The sequence below is a fragment of the Camelus dromedarius genome, chromosome 18 (assembly GCF_036321535.1).
Source record: "Camelus dromedarius isolate mCamDro1 chromosome 18, mCamDro1.pat, whole genome shotgun sequence".
In the NCBI taxonomy this organism is placed as follows: domain Eukaryota; kingdom Metazoa; phylum Chordata; class Mammalia; order Artiodactyla; family Camelidae; genus Camelus; species Camelus dromedarius.
This window is the reverse complement of record NC_087453.1, coordinates 21,166,687-21,191,466: the sequence shown is the minus strand read 5'-3', so window position 1 is coordinate 21,191,466 and position 24,780 is coordinate 21,166,687. Positions and strand designations below refer to the sequence as shown.

General features: G+C 41.9%; 1 protein-coding gene across 1 annotated transcript in view; it reads left to right on the top strand.

The window, feature by feature from the left end:
• Positions 1 to 18,055, top strand: part of MAPRE1 (microtubule associated protein RP/EB family member 1) — a 29,175-nt gene extending 11,120 nt beyond the window's left edge. The window contains exons 3-7 of the mRNA XM_031433985.2: positions 937 to 1,082; positions 3,186 to 3,393; positions 5,957 to 6,078; positions 10,469 to 10,621; positions 12,243 to 18,055. Coding sequence (XP_031289845.1) covers positions 937 to 1,082; positions 3,186 to 3,393; positions 5,957 to 6,078; positions 10,469 to 10,621; positions 12,243 to 12,299 — 686 coding nt within the window. The 3' untranslated portion in view covers positions 12,300 to 18,055. The remainder of the gene's footprint in view (positions 1 to 936; positions 1,083 to 3,185; positions 3,394 to 5,956; positions 6,079 to 10,468; positions 10,622 to 12,242) is intronic.
• Positions 18,056 to 24,780: the final 6,725 nt, after the last annotated feature.

Sequence of the window (24,780 nt, the reverse complement as noted above, 5' to 3'; positions counted from 1 at the left end):
AGAATGTCACTCTGGTCATTGAAGTGCTTCTGCTTTCTTTGCATCTTTGTAAAAATAATGATAATGGCACTTTTTTCTAATGCTGGAACTGGTAGGGAGCCAGTTTGGCCTGATGTAAAAATAAGTTGAATATGCATATTATGGCAGCCTTGTTCTGCAGAACACCTATTGCTTAGTTGCTGGGTTTCTTGCCTCCTTTCCTGAAAGGGCAGTAAGTGCACATGAATCCTGCCCTGTATTAGGAGAGTGCAGTTTGGTGGGCATTAGAGAAATAACATGCCTGGAAATTTTAAGTGCCAAGAAAACACTTTTTGGGGGTGGCGATGGATAAAAATGGACACGTGGAGGAAGGAGTGAAATTGGGGAACAAATGGAATGAAATATATGCAGTAATTTCTTATAATGACCTTTAAAATGAAAAAAATTTAAGACACAAAAATGTCTTCTATTCAACTTTGTTTATAAAATGATAGGTTAAGTTTATTTAGAGATGGGAAACAGATATCATAGAAAAAAACATTTTTTTAACCTAGGTCAGAGGAAGGATCTTTGAAATAGTGGGGAAATCCCTCCTCCTGCCAGCATTCATTTTTCTTTGTAGTTGTTTTATTGTCATGCTGGTTTCTTATAAAGAAAAGTTTTAAAATTTCATAGAAACATTCCTTTTTCTCGTCATAGCATTCCAGGTTGCAAGTGTGTTGTAGAACTTACCAGGTAAAACCATAGTCTTGTTAGTTAAAAAATTGACTTTGGGAAAAAAAAAATTGACTGAAGTCATGTGATAATGAAGCGTTTGGGTTTTGTGTTTCCACTTTACAGCTTTTAAAATTGTATATGGATTAAATGAGTTTGAGTAAATTTTCACCCTGCTTTGTTAGTAGCTACTGCATTTAGTGACCTAGTGTGTATTTTCTTCTTTTGTTGTTGTTCCTTCAGGGGCTGCCTATTGTCAGTTTATGGACATGCTGTTCCCCGGCTCTATTGCCTTGAAGAAAGTGAAATTCCAAGCTAAGCTAGAACACGAATACATCCAGAACTTCAAAATACTACAAGCAGGTTTTAAGAGGATGGGTGTTGACAAAGTAAGTAAATTTTATTCTTTCATTTAGGTTGTTTCTTAACTAGTGATAATTACTGGGAGGGAGGGCATAGCTCAAGTGGTATAGAGTATGCTTAGCATGCTTGATATCCTGGGTTCAATCCCCAGTACCTCCTCTAAAAACAAATAAATCTAACTACCCCTCCACAAAAAAACTAAGGAATTAAGAAAGGCTTACCTGGATGGATGGTCACCCTAACTACATGGAATAATTTAGTCTTTGATCAATATTGTTTTTAATGTATCTCATAAATATTATTTTTAAGTGTTAATAAGCAAAATTCTATGAAACTCTTGTGAAAATTATTTTAAGAACAATATGTGAAATACTAATTTATATGCCAATAAAAAAAAAACTAGTGATAATTACTGAGGATACAGATGCTGGCCCATTACTTTGGACATTTTCTTCTTTTCTCAATTTATATAGTTATCTTTTCTCCAGTTAACAGAATTTACTGGGAGCAAAGTTTCCCTCTGCTCTCCTACCCCCTTGCTGTCTTCCTTCTTCATTTTGAAGTTGGTAACTTTGTGAAGAATTAACCTGTAAATCTACCTGTAAATTTTTTTTTTAATTACTGTTTAGTCTATTAATCTGACATCTGACTCCTTTAATCTCTGGATTTACTTCTGTAAAGCATACCATATGGTAGAATAAGTAGTTCTAACAGACAAGATTCTAGAAATACTTGATTTTTATAGCAAGATACAAAGAAGATTGCTGGTGGGTGCTAGGAATTTCCCACTTGCCCCCAAGCTTATTTGAAGGTATCAAAGACACAGTCCACCAGGTTTCATTAGGACAAATATCCCTGATTTAGGAGATAATAGATTATTGCAGAATTATGCAGTTATTCCCCACCCCCATTAGAAGGGCCTATCCTTTTTTTTTTCTTTTTTTTTTTTTAGGGCTTATCCTTTAAAAAGCCATTTTGGGGGGGTAAACTTTTTTAAGTAAAGCTTGTAATCACCCCCTAGTTAGCTACTGTATGCTGTATCTGGTTTCTACGTACCGTGAAGTCAGTCTTTTTATTTTAGTTTTGTCTGTGTGCAGTATATAAAATAGGCATTTGTACTGTAAGAATATCATTTGGTTACCAGGCATAATTTTAACTAGGTGTAGTTTATTATATAGAATAATTTTTTCTTTCATGGCATTTATTTTTTTTGTATAAGGAAAATTTCTGAAGTATATAAAAATAGAGGGAAAGGTGCAATGATCCCCCATGTACCTCAGCGATTATCAACTCAAGGCCAGTTTTATTTCATTTATACCTCTACCCCACCCCCTGTTCTCATGGATTATTTTGAAATGAGTTCCAGATGTAACATTTTATTTGTAAATGTTTTGGTGTCATACAAAGAAGTTTTTAAAAATTTATTTGCTCAGAAAGGTGATACAGTTCAGATTATTATGTATATTCTTTTTTTTTTAAATAAAAGTATCATTGCAACTGGAATCCTTTGAGAATTAGAAGATAGTTGAGTTGGACTGCAGTCCAACCATTTGAAGTAATACCTGATAGCACAGTATTCTTCTATAATAAAAAAAAAACGTAGAGGGTCTTTTAAAGTATGTTTTAATAGGATTGGAATTACTTGAAAAACATACCATTTTGTGGAAGTCTATCCCAGGACTGATTCTGTACCTTGACCTACTTTAAGATAATTTTATTTTAAAACACATCTCATAGACACCTGTGGTTAGTTTGTGCTATGGATTTCATACTCTGACAGGCACTGTGGCCATGCAACTTACACGGGAGATTTACTCTTTACAGTGGAATGACATGTCTAAGGATGTGTTTGGATATGTGACTTATATATGATACTTGCTTTTTTGCATTTCTGATTTCTTCTGATGGATTTGGAGGGTGTTTGGCAGGTGTAAGTTCTCTGTGGAGGAAACTGAATGAAACTTGCTCTACAAACTTCTGGGGGCTTACTGAGCACTTAGTCTTGCCTCTAAAAAAAATTTTTTTTTCTCCTTTTGGCAGAGCTTTGAACTGATTTGATGATTGGATATGTTTGATACTTGCCAAAAACCTCTTGCTTTGGGCTCAACAATCTTGATGTTTCTCTGCAGATAATTCCTGTGGACAAATTAGTAAAAGGAAAGTTTCAGGACAATTTTGAATTCGTTCAGTGGTTCAAGAAGTTTTTTGATGCAAACTATGATGGAAAAGATTATGACCCTGTAGCTGCCAGACAAGGTCAAGAAACTGTGGTGGCCCCCTCCCTTGTTGCTCCAGCTCTGAACAAACCGAAGAAACCTCTCAGCTCTAGCAGTGCAGGTAAAAAAAACCACACACACACACAAACACCATTTCCAAGTAATAATACTCCAGATATTCATTCATTGATTCATACATTCAATATTCAACCAGAATTTTTGGGGTAGCTATAGGCTTAGGGAGCTTAAAGAGCATAAACCCAGTCATGTGGCGGGAGCATGGATTATGGCATCAGGGCCCTGTGTTTGTTCTTAGATCTCTGGAGCCCTGTGTAATCCATTTCACCTCTTCTCCACTGTTTCCTCTGTAAAATGGGAATTTCAATACTTGCCCCAGAGGGTTGTTCTTAAGACTTGAATGAGTTATTGTACATGATTTTGCCAACACTCTGTATGGAATAGAAATCCCTTGGGTTAGCTCATATTAAAGAGATCTTTAGTTTGAACACAAGGGCGTTTCACAGAGCCCTAGGATAGGAAGTTACAACCAGACCTGAACTCCCAGGAACCGCAGAACTTTCTAGGTCTCTTGAGGATTGCTCTTGGCTCTCTGCATCATTGTTCCGTCTGCAGGTCAGCTTCCTGTGCTTACCGCTTCCCTGCCCTCCCTCGAACTTCAGCTGCTTAGTGGTGTTGGCTTGCTGTGATACCAGCAGAATCTGGGAGGCAAGGGGAGGGTGTTGCTACAGACCTTCTCTAAAAGGTCTTGGCCTGGTAGGTTTCCCAAGGTGTGTTTGCAGTACTGTACTTACAGAACATATGTATACTTCGGAACAGGGTAGGTGTTCGTTAGTTGCTAATTTCTTCTTTCCAGAAGGTTTCAAGAACATTAGTTAGAGCCACATAGTACCCTGAGAGAGACTAATCTACCTGGTAGGTAGAGAGGGACATTGAGTACTTTTTAATTTTAATGACTTTATTATGCTATGATTCACTTACCATACAATTCACCCATTTAAAGTACACAACTGAATGGTTTTTAGTATATTCTCAGTGTGTTCAGCTATCACCATAATCAATTTTAGAACATTTTCACTACCCTAAAAAAGAAACGTCATATGTTCCTGATAACTGTCACTTCCTATTTTCCCCTGACTCTCCTCCTTCGTCACTAGCCCTACGCAGCTGCTGATCCACTCTCTGTCTATGGAGTTACCTATTCTGAATATGTTATATAAATGGGATTCTAGAATATGTAATGTTTTGTGTCTGGCTTCTTTAATTTAGTGTAGTATTTTCAAGGTTGATCCATGTTGTAGCATATGTCAGTACTTTATTCCTTTGTATGGCTAAATAATATTCCATTGTATGACTGTAGCATGATTTATTCATCAGCTGATGATCATTTGGGTTGTTTCCATTTTTTAGCTCTTCTGAGCAATGCTGCTGTGACTATTTGTATACAAGTTTCTTTCTGTGGGCATATGTTCTCATTTCTCTTGGATTCAAGAGTAGGTACTCTTGGGAAAAAAAAAAGAGTAGGTACTCTTGGAGCAGAATTCTTGGGTCATGTGGTAATTCTGTGTTTAACCTTCTGCCAAACTACCTGACTCTTGTTCAGAGTGGCTGAACCATTTTACATGCCCATCAGCAGAGTATATGAGGGTTCAGATTTCTTCATATATTGAGTATTTTTATTCTTTAGCTTGTTAGAATGGGGAAGTGTGTAGATAATCCTGTGCAAATTTCAGGTGCTGCCGACAGGCATGTGGAGACTTGCATTATGCATTTAGTCCTCAGGGTAAACATATACTAGAGATCCTCTAGGGAAAATGCCTGTTACTATGGGTGAAAGGCATTATGGTTATTGGGCAGTTTGGGGTGACAGGACGATCAAATATTTCTAAGCCTGGCATAACATACAAGCTTTACAAAATAATTGCTGAATGAATGAATAAAACCATGAAATTTACCTTAAGATAGATTGTTCTTGATTATTCTTATTTTAACTTGTAGATAGGTTGACCCCTTTACCTCTTTTTCCTTGTCTTTTCTTTTGCCCATTCTTACTGAGAGAAGCCTATAAATCCTTGTCACTGTGCTGCTTTTCTCTCCTAACCCTTCTAAACACCCTCTGAAAGTTAAGCAAGATACGGGTTTTGAAGTCAGTAGTGGTCAGAGCAGTCTCTACCCCCGCCTCTTCCCAATCCAAGGAGCCCGAGGTTCTGAGTTCGGAGGCACCTTACTTTCCAGATGGGGAATCGTGGGCACCCTGCAACAGCTGGGACTGTGAGCTCCTGGCGTGAAGTTTTCCTTTGCTGCGTAAAGCTGCCCTGTTTGTGAATTTGGTTGGAGCTGCATTAAGGAAGATCATCCAAATGTGCCCGAATGACTTTGCCTCTTTCAGATGATAGTCCTGTTCACCCCAGTGGAAAAAAGACCACACAGAAGGACTTAGTCCCAGCACGAAAGATCGTGACTAAAATTGGTACTTATCTGTGCTACCAGGATGAAAAACCACTTTGGGCAAACACGAGGGTGCTGTTTTGCATGCTGGGCTCTCTACGTTGGGTCCCCTCACATAGCTGTGGAGGGCAGTTGATCACAGCTTCCTCTTGTTGTCTGGTGGGTTCTTTTTTGTCATGAAATTTTTCCTCTTAAAAAACTACGTCTGCTCCTCTTAGCTCCCCAGAGGCCCATTGCAACACACAGAACTACTGCAACCCCTAAGGCTGGCCCGGGTGTGGTGCGGAAGAACCCCGGTGTGGGGAATGGGGATGACGAAGCAGCCGAATTGATGCAGCAGGTAGGCACTTCCTGTGTTCAAGACAGGAGGCATTAGGGGGGAAAGGGCTCTTGCTGCCCTGACCAGGGGAGGCTTGTCCGTGTTCTTGTTGAAAGACCTGCCTTGTCTGTGTAGAAAAGCAGTCCTCATGACGTGTGTGAGCACTTCGGGTGCTGTGTGGGGACTGTGAGCGTGGAGGTGGGGGACGGTATCAGGCATTTCTGAAATCTGTTAGTGTGACAGAAACCAGTGTCTGTTTGGAAACCCGTCCATACAATAGAACCCTGTTAAAAGTCTCTGGAACGCTGTCAGGGTTCTGTGGGATTTGGAGAATGTCTATTGAATTTTGGCTCTGGCAAAAGATAAAGGAGAGATAACTTTCTAAATAATAATTTGAAAAAGATTCCGCAGTCTGTCTCTGCTGAAGTCTGGGCTCACTAGAGAATTAAGTTGAGAATGGAAGTGGTATGAAAACTTGTTGCTTTTGTGCTTAATAGGTCAGTGATTTGAAATGTCTTCCTTGGGATTAGTTAAATATCCTGAAGGTACTTGGTAGAGTCTCTGTGAATCAGAACAAATTTTAAAACTTTTAGACATTTTCTCACTAATTCTTATAGTTGTTTCATTTGTTCCATTGCTTTTGGATGATTTTGTTGATTAATTCCAGTTTTAAAATCAAGAATGCTCTGTGATTCCTGTGAGTTTGGGATTGAAGCTTTTTACTTTCCTAAAAGCCAAGTCCTAAAGCCCAGGGGAAATGGCCTCACTTTAATCCAGAACCTCTTGTGACCCAGACCATAATCCTAGGAAATCAGGACATAAAAGCCTGCCCAAAGATCACATTTGGTTTTTTTCATTCTTTGATTTGTGTGTGCCCCATGGTCATAGGTGCCTCTGGAGTATGGAGATGACTGGGTCACCACCCCCATGGTTTGGTTGCCTCGTGCACCCTCTAGGCACTGGCACCATAAGTACAGAAGTCCTGGAGAGTAAGGAGACTTCTGTGACTGTTGGTTCCAGGCATGGGTAACAACACAAAGCAGTCTCAGGGAAAAACGGGGAAGAGTTGTTCATGGCCAGACATGGTGACCAGCACAGGGTTGGCCTTATGCTCTCCGGGAGATGATGCAGCGGCTTCTGTGGGACCCGCTGCTCAGCTGGGTCCTCTGTGAGGGAATGCCACCTTCGGGTTGTGTGGATTTGGGGATGGTTCTGGTGCTCCCACTTCTACTTGGGGCAAGGCAGTTAACCTCTCTGAGTGCACTGCTGCGTGTGCAGTGGGGCTCATACTTTGATCATGAGCTGATGTTGTGTCAGGTGCCTTAAAGTGTGGGATAAATGGGGTAAATGGCAGTGGGTGAAAGACAGTTGTGGTTACTATGGTTCTTGTCTGTGGTCTTGATAGACTGACATGGTTTCTAACATGAGTTTTAAAAGTTCACAGGAATCAGATTTTTTTGGTGAAATGAACAGATGTTAATAGCAAAAACAAAACATTTTTAGAGTGTGCACGCCATTGCTCTCCTAAGCACTTTGCTTTTGCGGCAGCCCTGTGAAGTGTTACAGAGAAGGACAGTGCGGCTCAGAGAGGTTAAATAGCCTGACCTGGGGTTTGGACCCAGGTCACAGCTAGCTTGTCCAGCCCTGCCTTGGAATTAATTTGTTTGGCTTGCAAAGAGTTTTTATTTTTATTATTATTATTTTTTAATATGAAGGATTTTAGGTTCTCTCCAGGTTGCCGAAGTCCTGCGCACACCCTGTTCCTGAATCCCATGGTCATTTACATGATCTTTCTAACCCTGAAAGTATTTGAAGTGATGGCCCTTGATGAAGTTGTGGAGGTCTGGAGGACACAACCGATGTGGAAAATAGAGCCACGTGGGCTTGGTAGGCTAAGAGAAGAGCAGTGTATTCTACACAAGTTATGTTGTGGTGGTCATAGCATTAGGAGAACTGCAGTGATTCCACATTCTTAAGTTGTCCTGGAGAAATTTACTTCTGGTTGATTTTAGTCTTAAGTAGTGCTGTTCAACAGAAATAGAATGCAAACCAGAATGTGAGGCACATGTATAAATTAAAATTTTCTAGTAGCCACATTGGAAAAAGTAAAAAGAAACAGATTAAACTAATTCTAATAACACATTATTCAATATATCTAAAATACTAGTGTTCTGACATGTGATCAGTACAAATAATTGTCAGATGTTTTACATTTGACCACTGTACTAAATCTTTGAAATCCAATGTGTATTTAATGTTTATAGGCTGTCTCAATTGCACTGGCCACATTTCAAGGGCTCAGGAAGCCTTGTGTAGTTCATAGCTACCATATTGGCCAGTGGAAGTTTGAAGTGTTTTCCTTGGGCTTCTCAGGTTATAGCTATTACTTCACTGTAAGGCATGGCTCTAAGAGTGACATTGATTGCTAGCTATAGATTTTTAGTAACCTTATAAATAGAGGAGTACCAGGTGAAAGCTGGTGACTTAGTGTATGGTTATTGTTTTTTTGGAGTCACAGTTACTGAGTGGTGTCAGGGAGAACTGCTGCTTTGGCCTTGGTGGGGCCTGGAGGGCTGGGTTCTGGTGCCCTTGACGACTGGTAGGCCAGAGAAGGTTTCAGTGAGTTTGTGAGGGAGGCACTAGTGGAACATGCGTGTACAGGTGGATTCCAAGGTAGCGTGCCTCAGTAAGGCTTTTGACTTCCTTTTCCTTCTTTCCTTTTCATGTGATTAGAAGGCCTCTTCCTTGGCCCTTGGATCTTGGAGTTGAAGATCCAAGGCAGTTTCCGCTTGGCGGGGTTAGTCACCTCTTGCCCTTTTATCCCCTTCGTACTCCACTTTGAGAGTAACTGATAGTTTAAGGAGAGGTGACAAGCAGCAGTAAGAGCAGGGGTGGGGAGAATGGGGGCAGATGGATGGTTTCGTTTTGCTCGGTACTAGGTAATGATAGTACTTTATTGAAACTTTCAGTTATTTTTAAAAGTGATTTCTGTGACTGCGAAAGGAAAAGTGAAAGGTATCTGGAACCTTGATTCTGGTTTGGTCTGTTCAGGCCTTTGATGATGAACATTGAAGTTAAGTCTTTGACAAAATGGTCCTGGTGGCTCTAGTCACCTGCTTCTCATCTCTGGATGCTTCTTGACTGCAGGTTATGAAGGGGCGCTTCCTTCCACCCTGGATGGGGCTTTGGTTGGGTCTCGCTTCTTTGTCGGCTGTGGGGAAGCCGGCTAAGCTGTTTGCTTCAGTTTCTGCAACTAGAAGTTCAGGTGGACTAGATTTCGGTGGTGCCTTCTGGCTCTCAGAATTCCCTGCTATCCAAATTGTTCTTAGTGGCTGCACCTGTGATTTCCTGGCTCACCTTTCAGGAGTGTGCCTGGTTCCTATTCCCTCACCTTTCCGTGTGGCCCCAGCCTATAAGGCCTGTGAGGATTTTGTGCTACACCATATGCCATATAATTTGCATTTAGTGAAAATTAAATTGAATTCGCATGTCAGAGATTTGAATATACTGGAATGAAGATGCACTGTGCTTAACATACACAAAGGACCGTGAGGGTTGTCGGGACTTTTACTACTCTTGTCTGGATGAAGTCCTGGCCCGAGCACTGAGATTTATTTCTTCCTTGCCCCTTTGTGGAAATTAGAGGCCCTCCGTGGGAGCCTGCAGCATATGTGGTGAGCTGAGAAGATGCTCAAAGAGGCTAGAATGGAATGTAGTGGGATCTGCTCCCTGCCTTTGCCGTCTTCTCTCCCTTTTGAGACTCTCTTGGGGTAGATGGTGGTGCAAGAACTCTCTCTGCAGAGGATACTTTTCTTTTGAGTCATGGATCACCCCCACCCCAACATATTGGGGAGAGAAAGAACCATTGAGTTTTCCAAGCCCAGGTCCCCCTCAGTCCTAGCTGTCTTTGGGCTAGTGTTAGTCATCCTTATAGTCATCCTTAGCTAGTCTTCCCCTCCTAACTCGCCACTTCTACCCCGCTGCCTCGGACCAGACCCTCTCTTACTATTGATCTCAACTTGGAAAGAGCTGGACTTGATTGAGCAGTGCCTTGGTAAGGACTCAGTAGATGATTGTTGGCCACCCTGCTGGGCTGGGTGGATTCTGCTTCTGTATTTGTCTCAGGCTCCCATGAGTTTCTCTCCTTGATCTTGTCTTAGTCCTTGAGAAGTTATGCATGTTTCATGGTGTAGTTTGATCTTTCCTGGGAATTGTTATAGTCAAGGTGGCCATGAACAAGCCAATGCTCCTTATCTGGAGCTGAGGAAAATTGACATTAAAGTGAAGTGGGATTTTGTCCATGTTAGAGAGTTTGGTGAAAGATCACATCTCATTTTGGGTTGGAAGTTTGTGTGATATATTACTGGTGTGTGAATGCCAGATGTTTCACCCTTTCTAATGTCTTGTGCAGGTCAACGTGTTGAAACTTACCGTCGAAGACCTGGAGAAGGAGAGAGATTTCTACTTCGGAAAGCTAAGGAACATTGAATTGATTTGCCAGGAGAACGAAGGGGAAAACAACCCTGTATTGCAGAGGATTGTGGACATTCTCTATGCCACAGACGTACGTATTGACCTGAGGATACTTTCTTGCCATTTTGCCATCTAAGAGAAAATACATTTTATTTGGTTGCTTTTGCCAGACTCAGTGCTGATGCTTGTTGTGTTACAGCATAGCATTCATCAAAAGACTTCATCTTTGACCCTCAAAGTCAGCCAGAGGGCACCTCTGCCCAGTTTCAGCCTCTGCCTTGAGGTCTCTGAGCATAGGACACTGAGGTGGCTGGCTTGCCCTACTTCTGTAGTTTGTGGCCACTAATAGATCAAGAATGCCACAGAATGCTTTTAGCCCTTCCATCCCCACTCCGCCCCCTTCAGCTTGGACCCCTCAGCCAGAGATGCTGCCTCCTTTTGAACAGAGCCCCAGGCGTGCCCTGGAGAACCAGGCACATGGTCCCTATTTGATGTCTGCTGCCCACAGCTGTCACCTTTACTCCTCCCACCCAGGAGTGTGCCTGGTTCCTATTCCCCCTTTGTGGTCATGTTTCTTGGGATCCATGTACATTACACAGCTGAATCTGCTGATACTAATTATGCTGTGTTAACTGAACAGGGAAAACTGATTTTCCCTAGATTTAGGATTTGGTATCTTGCTGTGTCCACTGTTCAGTGGCTGTAATTGATAATTCTTCTGCGTGCCTAGCAAGGTCTGTAGGAGCAAACTACAGTGTACATCTAAGTGTTTCGTAGTATGTGGCAGGATATAGATGAAAGGTAACATGTTAATAACTGCTGTTATTAACACTGTCCTCTAAACGTATCAAGTGAATTTGGGGGGATTAAGACAGATGACTGAAAACTTGATAATTTGTTCAAATAAATCCTTATTTCGAGCTTGCTCTGTGCCAGATAATGAAAGCAAAGATGCTAAAGATATAGGGGTCCTTGTTCTAGTCTGAGTATTGTTTTAGTGGAGTCATCTAAAGTAAATTCAGCCATAGAGATTTAGTTAAAAAAAAATAAGATGGTGGTTAAAGGGGAAAGTCTGAATTTTTATGGTAATATAGCCATTAGTACACGCCAGATGCGGTGGAGTGAGGGTGAAGTGGGAGCCATACATGTTTTCCCATGCCTCTAATGTTGGGTCAGTCTTGGGGCTGTTATGGGTGCTGTGGGGGTTTTGGGTAAACAAAACCCTCACAACACCTGCAATAGCATGCGTGGTTCCGAAGTGGGAAAGTACATAAAGGAAGGCTGCTGTGTGAGCAGTTTATCGAGAGGAGGTGGTGTGGTACTGTTATGGTGATGTCAGGTATTTTTGGGGGTAAATTTTCTTAAACAGCTTTATTGAAGTTCATTTGACAGAGTGAACTGCACATATTTAAGTACAACTTGGTATGTGGAATCATCACCGTAATTAAGACAGTGTACATACACATCCATCACCCTCAAAAGTTTGAGGGTAAATTTGTGCTCAGTTTATGCCTTCTGTGAGATGTGAGTCCACTGACTAATAAAATAGCAGTCACTTGGTCTTGTGCCATTAAATGCCAAGTGTGTGGTAGAGACAGGAAGAACCGTTGACTTTGAGAGGTTTTAAATATGAGGAAAGTGAACCCACAGTAGAAATCGATCCTTCCTTCAGTGTTGAGTAACAGCTTTCCCCTCTCATTTTCCCATTTTAGGAAGGCTTCGTGATACCTGATGAGGGGGGCCCACAGGAGGAACAGGAAGAGTATTAACAGCCTGGACCAGCTGAGCAACATCCGAATTCTTCACTCCAAATCATGTGCTTAACTGTAAAATACTCCCTTTTATTATTCTTAGAGGACTCACTGGTTTCTTTTCATAAGCAAAAAAGTACCTCTTCTTAAAGTGCACTTTGCAGAAGTTTCACTCCTTTTCCAATAGGTTTGAGTTAGGAGCTTTTACCTTGTAGCAGAGCAGTATTAACATCTAGTTGGTTTACCTAGGGGACAAAGAGGCTGACCATGGGCTCACTGTGTGGATGCTGGTAACACTGATTGCTGGAGAAGGTGTTTTTATGTAATACACTGAGGAGGAGACCTCTAATAGAGAATTGTAAAGACTGATTTGAATTTTAAACTAATGTGAAATCTTGGCAGAGAACGTTTTAATAAATAAATGCCTTAAGAGTATTTAAAATATGCTTCCATATTTCAAAATATAAAATGTAACGTGACAGGTGATTATGTGTTTGACATTGTGTCTGGGAAGGAAGGGCCAGAACCTGGAATCTTTGAAACCTGCAGTTCACAGCCCTTGTGGGGCTGCTCTGATCCTCATAGGCCCAGACCTTGGCCCAAAAGGAAAGTTTAAAAAGTTACTCTGTAAAGCCATTTAGTGTCCTTGACCAATTGCATCTCTGCTAAGAAGCAAGAGGCATTGTTGCCTGGATGAATAGAGTGTGTGTTTCAGCCCTGAGAAGTTTGAGTGGAAGAGCTTGATTTTCATTGCGCATTTCTCTGGTGACTTTTCCAATTATCTCTGCAATTTCTATGTATTGTGTTTTTTTGGAAATGAGGTGCGTCTAGTTTTTAAACCTAACAACTACTTTTGGGGACTTGCCCACATCTCTGGGATTTGAATGGGGGTTGTGTCCCGTTTTACTGTCTTTTAAGTTTACATTTAACGTGTTTCTCTTCTCTGCTCCCCTTGCCCACTGGGGACTCCTCTTTGGCTCCTTAAAGTTTGCTGCTTAGAGTGGAAGTTCAGCAGGCAGGTGATCATGCTGCAAGGTCTATCTGGACCTCTGGCAAAGACAGTGATCAGTGAAGGCCATCGCTACCTTGGGATCTGCAAGGCTGGGTGTTTTTGGTACCTGCTGTCCACAGCCCTCCACTGTTATTGGAATACTTTGCCAGTGCACTAATCTCTTTGGAGATAAAAACGTTAGCGTGTTACTAAATGTTAATTTTCTTTTGCAGAAAATACAGTACCATGTCTGAATTAATTATTAATATTTAAAATATTTCATTCCTTAACTCTCCCTCATTTGCTTTGCCCACAGCCTGTTCAGTTCCTTTGTTTGGCAGAATTCTGCAAAATGTGTGTCACCCACTACTGAGATTGTTCAGCCCCTGATGTATTTGTATTGATTTGTTTCTGGTGGTAGCTTGTCCTAAAATGTGTGTAGAAAGCAGGTATTTTATGATAAATTGTTGTGTAGTGCATGCTCTGTGTGGAATTCAGAGGAAAACCTAGATTCAGTAATTAACAATGCCAAAAAATGCAAGTAACTAGCCATTGTTCAAATAACAGTGGTGCTATTTCTCTTTTGTGGCCTTTTAGACTTTTGTTGCCCTAAAATTCCATTTTATTGGGAACCCATTTTCCACCTGGTCTTTCTTGACAGGGTTTTTTTCTACTTTAAACAGTTTCTAAATAAAATTCTGTATTTCAAGAGTATCATGTCTTCTGAAATTTGTCTTGCCCTGGGTATATTCTTTAGGTTCAAATGATAAGGTACCCATGCTTCTTAAATTAGGGCTGATCTTTTGAAATCCTTCACTAGTTTTTCAAATGTGCTTGTTTCTAAGCCTGTTTCTTTTTTCTCCATTCTTCACAGTACATTTCTCAGCCTCCTGCTGTTTCACACTCTCATATTACTGTGAGAGATCTTTCAGAAGTCCATTGCTTGGCCTAGCTTCCATGAAACCTTTTCAGGCTGTTTCCTCCTGAGAAATACAGCAGGACAGAGCTTGGTGGATACAATGGGGCAATACTTTTTTTTTCCCTGAAAGTATGTTTCAAAGGCAATCAACACAATCCATCTATAACGTAACATAAAAATGTCACCATTTCTTCTTTCCGTTTGAAATTCTATGCTATAAAAAATGAATTCAAAAGGAGATGTGCAGAAGGTAGTTACCCACCACAATTACGGATGCTTTGTAAACCCAACTTGATAATTTTGGCTCGGGTTATATCCATATTACTTCCTTAGAAGTTAACAGTGTAATACCTTCCTGAAATGTTATGCACCTCAGAAGGAATTGGAGATGGTATGTGTTGGTAATCTACAAGAATCTGCCTCCAGGAGTCCCTGGAGTTATATTGTTGGGTAATGTCAACTGAGAATTTACCTTGGAAAGAGTGAAGCTGATACTGCATGTACCTCTGACCTAAGTCCTTTGGCCTGTCTCTTTAGGCTGAGGCACATAAAGTCTTTTAATGTGACCTATTCAGGTTGGGTCACTGGTGCAGTTAATTTGAATAAGCTGCTTGGTTTGCTTGGCAAGGTCTGTGTGGCATGCAGGATAGGTAAACAGATCCGTTCTCTGACTGGAGTTGGATTTAGAATTCACTCATGCTGGGTGGTTCTCAAACTGATGGGCTTCAGAATCTTTGACATAATGTATTTCTTGACTGACATAACATATTTCTAAAGTCCAGTCCCAGAAATTCTGAGTCAGATTAGAAGTCTGCATTTTACTGTGAACCTCAGATGACCTGGGCTTGATGTCCTCAGACCTGTACTTTAGCCTCACATTTATGCCTGCAAGTTCAAGCCTAATTCTGGCAAGGGGAACATCAGATTGGAGTCCTTGTAGGCCCCTCCTAGCTTTGTAACTTTTGAGCTAACTGATCTCTTTTCTTATTCTGACCTGCAAAATGGGGATGATCATGTTATTGGCTGTAGTGCCTCCTCACTGGGTGCTTATTGAGATCAGAATGAGCTGATAAACAGAAAAGGTGACCACAGTGTTAGAAAGCCCCCATGGGTTCTTCAGATCCAGCCTGAAATTCTGTTTATAGGTCAGAAGAGTTTAGGACAATTCCTAAGATAGGTTTTGAGTATTTTGTAAAATAAGTAACAGGTTCTCTTAATGTTTCTTTTTCAGCTTTGGAGGCATTGATGAGTCCAGCTTCTTTCATTTTCAGACTCTGATTTTCATCCTGGTTTTCCCCAAGTGAAATCAGTCTAAACACATCTTCCACCATTTTCTCTTAGTTGGAGATTCATTCAGTAGTTCAGATTCATTGATTTAAATATAGGTATTTTCTTCAAGGTTTACTCTCTAGAATATAGTTTGGTGTTGGAAAGGAAGCCCCCCCCCCTTTTTTTTTGTAATAACCAGAATGGCCCTAGGGAGGTGGTTTTTTAAGGATTGTTTTATGAGATTGGTATAAGGACTTTTTTTTTAATGATGTTTAGTATAGTTCACCATAGTCTGCAAACAAAACCTAGGCTTTAAGCCTGATCAGCCTAATCAGATTAGCTTGCAAGTATGTGGGTGACCCAGATGTGACTGCTGTCAGCAGAGTGGAAGTAATTGCTTTGAGCCGAGCTGAGCCTGAGCCCGTGGTCAGTGTTTGTGCCTCACCAGTCATTTTGCTGGTCTGGTGGTACTGTTGCTGTTGATTTAAAATTGGGAGTATGTCGTACTTTTGAATTCATACATTCAATTATAAAATTTTAAAACCAGGTGAGTTTGTGTTTGTTTCTGACACTTGCTGCTTTTTTCTCAGTTTTCACATGTGAGAATATAACTGTCTGAAAGAAAGCCCACAGAGGGATTCTGTACTTTTACATCGAGCTTGACTATCCTTAGAACCACTACCCCAGATGCCTTCAGCCAGATTGTTATGCGGCTATAACTTGTGGAGGTCACTTACCCTTGTAGCTTAATCTGAGTTGGAAAGTAATGTTACCTTAGTCCTTGGAGCACAGAATTTCTATTGAGGTTGTGTTTAGGCTGCTTCATTAGTTTGGTTATCTAGGTAAGCAAGTCTAACCTTAGATTTGAATTTCTAGGTCCCTTATTCCAAGACCATATATATAAATTTAAAAAATTAAAATAGCCTATATTTCTTTTTTATTGGAAGCTCTGAGGTTCTGAAATGTAAAATGAAAGGAGCCTTCACAGACGCATTTCTCCAAATGGGGAGAGACAAGTCTTTGTCCTGTGATCGTTTGAAAGCAAACCAGGTTAGCCATCAAAGCCTAGAACTTTGTAAATGGTATCAAGAGATAAATTTAGAATGACAAAGTGATCTGTTAGCAGTTTGGAATTCTGTAAGATGCCTTACCTTAAAAACTAAAAAAGAATTTTTTTCTTTTAACTTTCTTGTGGTTTACTTTCATACTTTTCACAGTCTGCAGGAATCATTGGTGAGGATAGGCTGGATGCAGGTATGACGAAGAGGAGGAAGAGTAATTTATTCCATTTAGTGATATCTTTAATTTTCAGTTTTGATGGTACAATGAGATTTGAGAAGCTGGTAGTGAGATTCAGTCCATCAGGGTAAGTCTTAAGAAAGCTGGCTTTATGGCTCTTCCTAGTTTCCACTGGGGACAAAGATGAGTTTCTAAGATTCAGCCTTCATGGATGATTCACAAATCACACTGTAGCCTATTAAAGTTAAGCCAAGGTCAAGCATGCAAGTGGGCAGACTGAATATATAAAGGGAGTGTGCGGCTGGAGCTCCTCCCTGACCTTTACCAAAATGAACGAGGGAGAAGTGCTGTGATCAGGGAGCCAAAGACCGGAGTCTTCATCCAGGCCTTGCATCCCTTGTCTCCAGAGCACAGCTTTTCAATTGGCTTAGTGAGGAGATGAGTGAGGATGCTTTCCCCAGGATCCCTTCTGAGCCAGGAAAAGCTACTTAGATCTGTAAAGGCCAGTAGGATACTGGAGCTGGAAAGAGTGGGAGAGTGCCCAGTTCCAGCAAATACTGCCTCTGGAGGCCAGTTTTCATCAGTTGAGCAACAGTTTTGGTACAAAGAAAAAGCACAATGATTCTCAGCATCAGCTGCATACCTTTTGCATGTGAAATTTTGAAAAAATTCTCACAATGAAATGGTTTGTAAAGTGTACAACTTTGGTGTTTAAATAAAAGCTTTGATTCTGAAAGAAGAGGTTTTGACAGGAGAAGTAAAAAGTGGCTCACATGCATTTGGCTTTTTTCCCCCATAGGCTGCAAGCTGCAGGGAGAGCTTCGCTAGTGCATTTGTCCCCAAATCGCCATTTAGTGCAAGAAGCTAAGTATGTTGTACCCAGAATCTGTCATGGTTTGTCCTAGTCTAAGCTGAGTGACCTTCAGATTTCTTTCCTCTCTTGCTTGCTTCACAGTTTTAGCATGTTTGTGTTTATATTTCTCATAACGGGACCTGTTTATATATTTTGAAGTAGTTTAGATCCAGCGTACCTCAGGGTCATCTGGATTTTAGCATTCTAAAGGTTTCTAACCTGATATCTCTCTTTTTTTTTTTTTTGTATTTTAAATGTTTTTCTACAGAATAATGTGAGCGTTAAATGTGTAATTATATATGACTGCTGGTTTTACTTTGAAATTTTAAACCCTGCTTGGAAGAATGGAATGAATTATTTGTGTTTTTTACAGGTAGCTGTAGGCTAATCCCGGCTTGCCCCTATGTGTGCACCTCCCTCCCTATTAATTTTAAAAGCTGAGAGAAGAAATAACTATTCAGTGTTGAATGAAATAAAAATTATTTTTAAAAATTTCCTAAGAATTTTTAACTCTCTGACTTAATTTTTTTTCTTTCTTTTTGGGGGAGAAGGTGGGTAGGTACTGAATTGCCCTGAGAATCTTCCTTTTTTCTTGAATCCTGGTATTTTGAAATCTTTGGTGTTTGAACCCGGAGTTCTCTTTGGCAGTGTGGTGTGTGGTAGGGAGCATTGTTTTGAATATCATGCGAGCCTCAACTGAAGGTGTGATCTTGCCATTAACCCTCAGGGTCCCCCCCCACCTCCACCAGTCACTGACTTCTGTCTTGTTTATTTGAATTTGAAAAGAGAAAAGCCTCTCTTGGTTGTCAAGTTACATTTTAAAATTTTTGACAAATTTTATAAAGCTGAGAAGAACACGAACTTTTGTTAACTTTATTGAGGAATAATTGGCACATATAAATTGTACATTAGGGTACAGTTTTTGACATTTTAAAACCCACCGTGGTGAAGCTGGAGACGACAGTGTTGGCACCGCTGCTCAGTGGAGTGGAGGTGCCTTCCCTGCAGCAGCTGACCGGCTGTTGAAGCGCTGGCCGCCGGGGCTGCTCCCTTCCGGAAGCATCCCATCTCTGCTGACAGGGAGCGGAACAGAATCTCTTCAGGATTAGCAAGTGATGCCTGAACTAGTCTCAAGTAGGACTTTGAACTTTATTCCAGAATTATTCTGTGCAGAGGTTTATCTGGGAGATTTTTTTCTTTTAAATGCCCTCCCTCCTGCTTCTGTTTGGTTTTTGTTTTCAAACCTGAGTTATTGATGATCATATGGTGCTCTTTTTAGGTGGGGGTTTTCTGAACTTTTCCTTACCCAAAAAGTGGAATGCATCTTAGTATTTCCCCGTTGCTCATGCCTCTTCCCAGGGAAGGAAGATTACATTTGTTGTGATAGAATTTAGCATATTTTAGGCCCATATAAAAATATTGATAAACACAAGAATTGCTGAAAGTAGGAATAGTAACATTGGATTAGAAAATGGAAGCACTTAGCCAAAAAACAGTGGGAAACAGTCAAATGTAGCATCATCAGTCTTCTTTCTGTTTTTTTTTTAATCCAAATAAACCCTTCTAATTTATTAATATCTAGTTTAATAAAACTGATTTAAAACTTTTTTTCTATACCTTTTACAGCATTTCATCGAGCCACTCTACGTTTCATGTTCCACAATGTGACAAAATCTTTTGTCTCCATTGTTGTTGAAATGGGAGCAGAGAGTTTTTCCTGCATGTGGGTGTTCTCTGTGTGGTGAAGATTTGGGGAGGGTTTGCTTCATGGTCAGTTCATGTTTTGGTAACATCTAGGTCATTGTGAAAAGTGATTTAGCTGGGTATCTTTAAGTCTGGCATCCCCTGGTTGAATTCTCCCCAAGAGATTTAGCTTTGGCCAACTCATCCTGCTGTGTTGTGCCAGGGGCAAGATTGAACAGTGCTGCACAAAGTCCAGGCCTGCCATGAAGTCTGGATTTGTAAGACCCCCATCTTACACATTGTGCTCTTGTAGCCTTCCTCTTTTCAAAGAATTGGAGCTCATGCAGAGGGCATGTTAAGTCAGCTGCTGTGCCTTTCACTGTCCCAACTGTGGGGGCCAGTTGGCTTTTTGGTTTCGGTGAACTTGCTCTGTCGTTAGACTCCTTGGCATTTTCCACGGTTTCCATGAGAGGTGGGCACTCTGTGCTGTATTTGTCCTGTGGCTCGCTTTCTACTCATATTTGTCCTGGCTGTGTCTGCTGTAAGTTCAACTTCATCAATAAAATGTCTCACGTGAGATGAAAAATGGCTGCGTGGTTATGGTTTGTGGAATGAATTCTGATGTTCCGTTTTGTGTTCTGTGTGTGGATTCTGTCTCATTTTCCTGGTTCTAAATGGGGGCCAACTGACTGCAGTCAGGTGGAAGCCCTCGGAGTTCAACAGTAACCTCATAGAGGGGCTGCTTTGGACTTGGGGACAGCTGCCAAGATGTCTCAGTCGGGAAGGAAGTGGAATACCAATAAGCCCCTGTCAAATATAGCCAGCAGGATTAACTGGGGAGAGGAGATCGGGTCAGGGTGAGCGAAGGTTTGGGGTTAAAGTTATCTCCAAAAGATTGGACACCTGAGCCCTGAGATCTGTTTGCCTGAGATTAAAAGCTGAACCGGAGAGCCTTTCTTACCTGTTTTCAGGACAGCTTTAACTGCATTTGGCCTTAAATCATCTGCCTCTACAAATTCTGACAAACTGATTATTCAGCAAACCAGTTATTCTTTCCCATTCCCCCACGTGCTTCCCTGGTGGCTGCTCTAAGCTCTCACTTGTGTGTCCAGGTTTGTGCTGTACCCCATCCCCACCCCCTTCCCCTCAGAGCAGGCGTCCCCTGATCTTACCTGTTCTCTCCTAGATAGACGTTTAATTCTGCATCTAACTCTTCTCTCCCTCCCCTCCAGCATTAGAGGACGCTCGGCTTCTTACTCTGGTGCTTTGCTTTTGGGTGTCTCTGTTGCTCTCAACCGATGTTTTTTCCCCTTTTGGCCTCAGTCCATGAACATACACAGAGCTCCTCCCTCTCTTCTGGTTAAACTCATATTTCTCTCTTACAGAACTTTCAGTTCTGAAATAATTAAAAAGATTTAAATAGTTGCAAGAATAGTATAAAGAACTCTCCTTTGCCTGGGAAGACTAATGGTGAACATCTTGCCTCATTTACTTTATTGTATACTTTTGTTGAACCATTTAGGAATAAATTACAGACATTGTACCCCTTTACCCTTAAATGCTCAAGTGTATATTTCCTAAGAACAAGGACATTCTCTTCTAACCACAGCCCGGTTGCCAAAAGCAGGAAATAACATTAATTCAGTATTCTCCTATAATGTAGAGTCACATTCAAATTTCACCAATGCTCGTAATAATGGCACTGAGAGATTTTTCCCCCCAGTCTAGGATCCAATTCAGAATCACCTATTGCCTTTAGCCTTGCTCTCTTTAGTCACCTTTAATCTGGAACAGTTCCTTAGCTTTTCTTTGTGTTTCATGTCAACGACAGTTTAAGAGTAAAGCCCAGTTGTTTTGTAGAATGTCCTGCAGTTTGGCAGGGGATAGGGCCAAAGGGACAGTCCTGAGCGTGGCACGCAGGAGGTGCGTGTCCTTTGTTGGTGATGTTAACTTTAATCACTTGTTAGTGAAGACTTTAAAGCAAAACAAAGCATGCTTATTTTCTTTATGCATCCCCATGCTTTCCTGCTTTGTATAAATGTGATGATACCTGTGCCTTTTGTTAGTGCAGACTTTTTGCTATTCCTTTATTCTTCGCCCCCCCCCCCTTTTTGTCACATTAGCCCCCAGCTTCCCATAATCTGTATCAACACCCTAGTGTGTATGTCTTTCCATATTTTTCTCTGTACTCATACTTTTGTATTACTGATAGTACAGTACCACCTTAGACCCAGGCAGGAAGGGTCCCTGCCCAGGGCCAAGCTTTAGGGTATCCCACTCTGTCCCTCCTCTGGCGATGTCCCTTTCCACCAGATGAGATAGGTCCAAGGGGCTAAGAGGATGGTCACTCAGGCCCTGCTGGTACACGCCCCTCATCCCTGCTCTGAGTACTGAAATTCCCTGTCCAAATCAGTTTGAACCTGATTCCAGAGTCTTTATGGGCCTTTCCCCCAGTGCATCATTTTTGAGGGCAGCCCTGCCTAGGCTTGCAGTGGCGGGGGAGCAGTAGAGGTGTTGGGGAGGCGCAGCCTGGGTATAGGGGCTGAGATGTCCTACACGCCACCATCCACAAGCCTCTTAAGCAGGACGGAGGGGTGTAGGGGTGGGTAGAGGGTTTGGAGGCTGGCTCTCTCCTCACTGCCAAATTCTGTCACTGAGCTGAGGAATTCCAGAATTCTAAATTTGAACGAGGCCTTCCAGGTTGTTATAAAAGTGTGTGTATGAAGGTAGGAGAATAGAATGTATTTTGTTTAATAGTATGTTAATTTATAAACATTTTAAATAACTAGACTAGCTGTGTGGACCAATATTCTTTTGCTCTCGGCCCCATAATTATTAAGGATCGTCCTGTTTATAAATGTGTTTATGTGTGTGTGTGTGTACACACGTGTTCTTATCTATATAATAAGCACATACCTATTTGTCATTCTTCTATAAAAATTGACATCACAGTGTGCACTGCTTTCTTATAGGATCTCATGAAAATCCCTCCTAGTCATCTGTTGAAGGTCAGGTTCATCCTTCTGCTTGCCTGGGTAATTCTGAATGCAGGTGTACTGATTTAATGAGCCATTTCTCTTAGATACTCATTCACTTTATTTTTGGCTGCAGCAACCACTTTTGTACAATGGTCTTTCACAGATAAGTACCCACCATTCACTCCATTGAAATAAATCTTAAAGATTGCCATTAACCTATTCTGAATTAAAAAGAAAAATAGAGAAATGCATGAATTAGACTATAGACATCCTCCATAATCTCACCTGCCAGCAATAACTGCCATTGGATTTGGAGTGTATTTTTCCAGGCTAACATACACGCGCATATATGCGTAACAGAAATGAACTTATGGATACACCTCTGCGGCTTTTTCACGGGTGACCTTTAATTGCCGTGTTCAGTGGTTTTCATTTCTTAACCATCTTGACCCGCTCTGGAGCATCCCAGTCTTCCTAGCTGACGCATCCTGACTTTTGTGTGTTACTCCCCTCTTTGGCTCCTAAATGTAGCCACTCCTCAAGTTTCAGTCCCCGTATTTCAGGTAATTGTTTTTTATTTCTAATCGGAGAGCCCAGCATCACATGCATTAAGCCACTATCCCGCCTTGCTCCCTTTTCTGGAAATGTTTCTGGTGTTTCCCTCAGTTACCCTGGTTCCTGGCTTCCAAGTCTCCTTTCCTTTGGCTCTTCTCTCTCCTTTGGTCTTTATATCTGAACTGGTGCCAAAACACAGTTAGCTTAGGACACCACTGGCCAGTTTTCAGTCTTCCTCCTCCTCCCCTCTCCCCCCATCTCACGCTGATGTTTTCGTAATTGCCCTTCATCCTGTCCAGACTCCCCAGCGAAGATATTTAGGATTCTACATTCTGCTTCCATTTTTCTTTTCGTTTCTCCTCTTCCATTATTCCTCCCCTTCCATTATTCCTCTCCTCACTTCACCCCCTGCCCCGCCAGGAGCCCTTTGTCAAGCCAAGCTGGCTCGTTCACTCTATCCCCTGGGCCCGTCTGGGGCTTGACTGTTTCCTGGCCATTGCCCGGCCGTCCTCGAGGACCATCTCGAGGGGGACTTGCTGATGAGGTGGGTTCATGCTCCAGTACTCCTAATAAAACGCTGTCTTCCGTCCCCTATGGAGGTGCCGCTGACCCTGTGGAAGTGTGCCCTTGGTATTGTCAGAGCAGAGCCCCACGGGATGGACTGCTCCCACGTGTTGCACCTGACCCCATGCTACCGTGAGAAGAGATCGTCAGTTCTCCTACAGAAGTTCTTCCTCCAAGGGCTTTGAGGGAGGCTGGCAGAGCACACAGTGGCAAGTTGGGCCTGTCCTGCCCCACCTCTGGTGCATGTATTTGACCCTTTGGAAATGTGCTTGTCCTGGACCTTATTTCCCTAATCTGTGACTTGTGGTTGGACCCCCATGTGGCCTCCTCAGCGTTTTCTACTTCTGTAGAAAGGGCGACTCCCTTTAGGAAGCCTCTGGCATTAAGCCAGGAATGTAGTCACTTGTGAAGCCCAGTAGGCATCAGTAGGACAACTCTTTCCTATCAGGGGAAAGAGACTTACAAGTTAAGCTGTAGAAAAGCTCCCTGTTGGAGGAGCCCCTGTTGGAGAGGTGCTCATTGAATGTGTATGGAGTAGGGGGTGTCCATGGGCATGGGGCAGCCACCCTCTCCCTTGACCGTGACTTCTTTTCCACTCTCCTGTGACATGGCTAGGTCAGCCTCCCACATGGTCCTTACAAAGACTGGAGTTAAAGCAACTATGATTCCCTATTCTAGGTCAAGTTCAGAGTCTTCCAAGGACTTAAGAGAGAGCTCTCTGTCTCAAAAGGTAAGAAAACCATCAGAGCTGATGATGGGAGGGAGTGTTCCAGAGCCACGAGATGTCACTCATTGGTATGGAGGTTGCAGACTTAGATATTTGCAAAGTAACTTAAACCCACACTGCAGCAGGCGGGTTTTCCCTTTTAAAGCACTCTATGGGCCAAAAGGGGCAAGTCTCAGGCCATCAATTTGTAGTCTCTATATGGACTGTATTTAATTTTGCCCAGCCAAGTTGTGATAATGGTGGGGTGGGCTGTAGAAATTGTTATCAAGCCAAGTAAGTATTTAGTGTCTATTATGTACTTGGAGCTGGGGAATACAGAGAATAATTTGTATAAGTTGAATTAAGATTAAATTAAGAAGAATTTAAGGCCCTGGCCTTCAAAGAGCTCGCTGTGAGATGGGGAGTAATAACGGGAACTATCAGTGTATGACTACAATTTGCTGCAGCTTCACGTGTGTTCAGGTGTCATTTTGTCTCACCACAACCCTGCACGGTGGGTACTGGGGAGAGATTTTGCAGATGAGGAAACCTGTGGCTCAGAGAAGTGATATGATAACCCCGACATAAATTAGCTCGGAAGTAGGGAGCCAGGCAGAATTGTAGCCCAGAGCTCTGGGACTCCACAGCCACGTCTCCCGTCACACCTTGCTGTCTGCATGTATGGTCAGGCATGCACAGGTCTCATGCATATATGGCAGATATGAACAGAGAATTTGGGAGC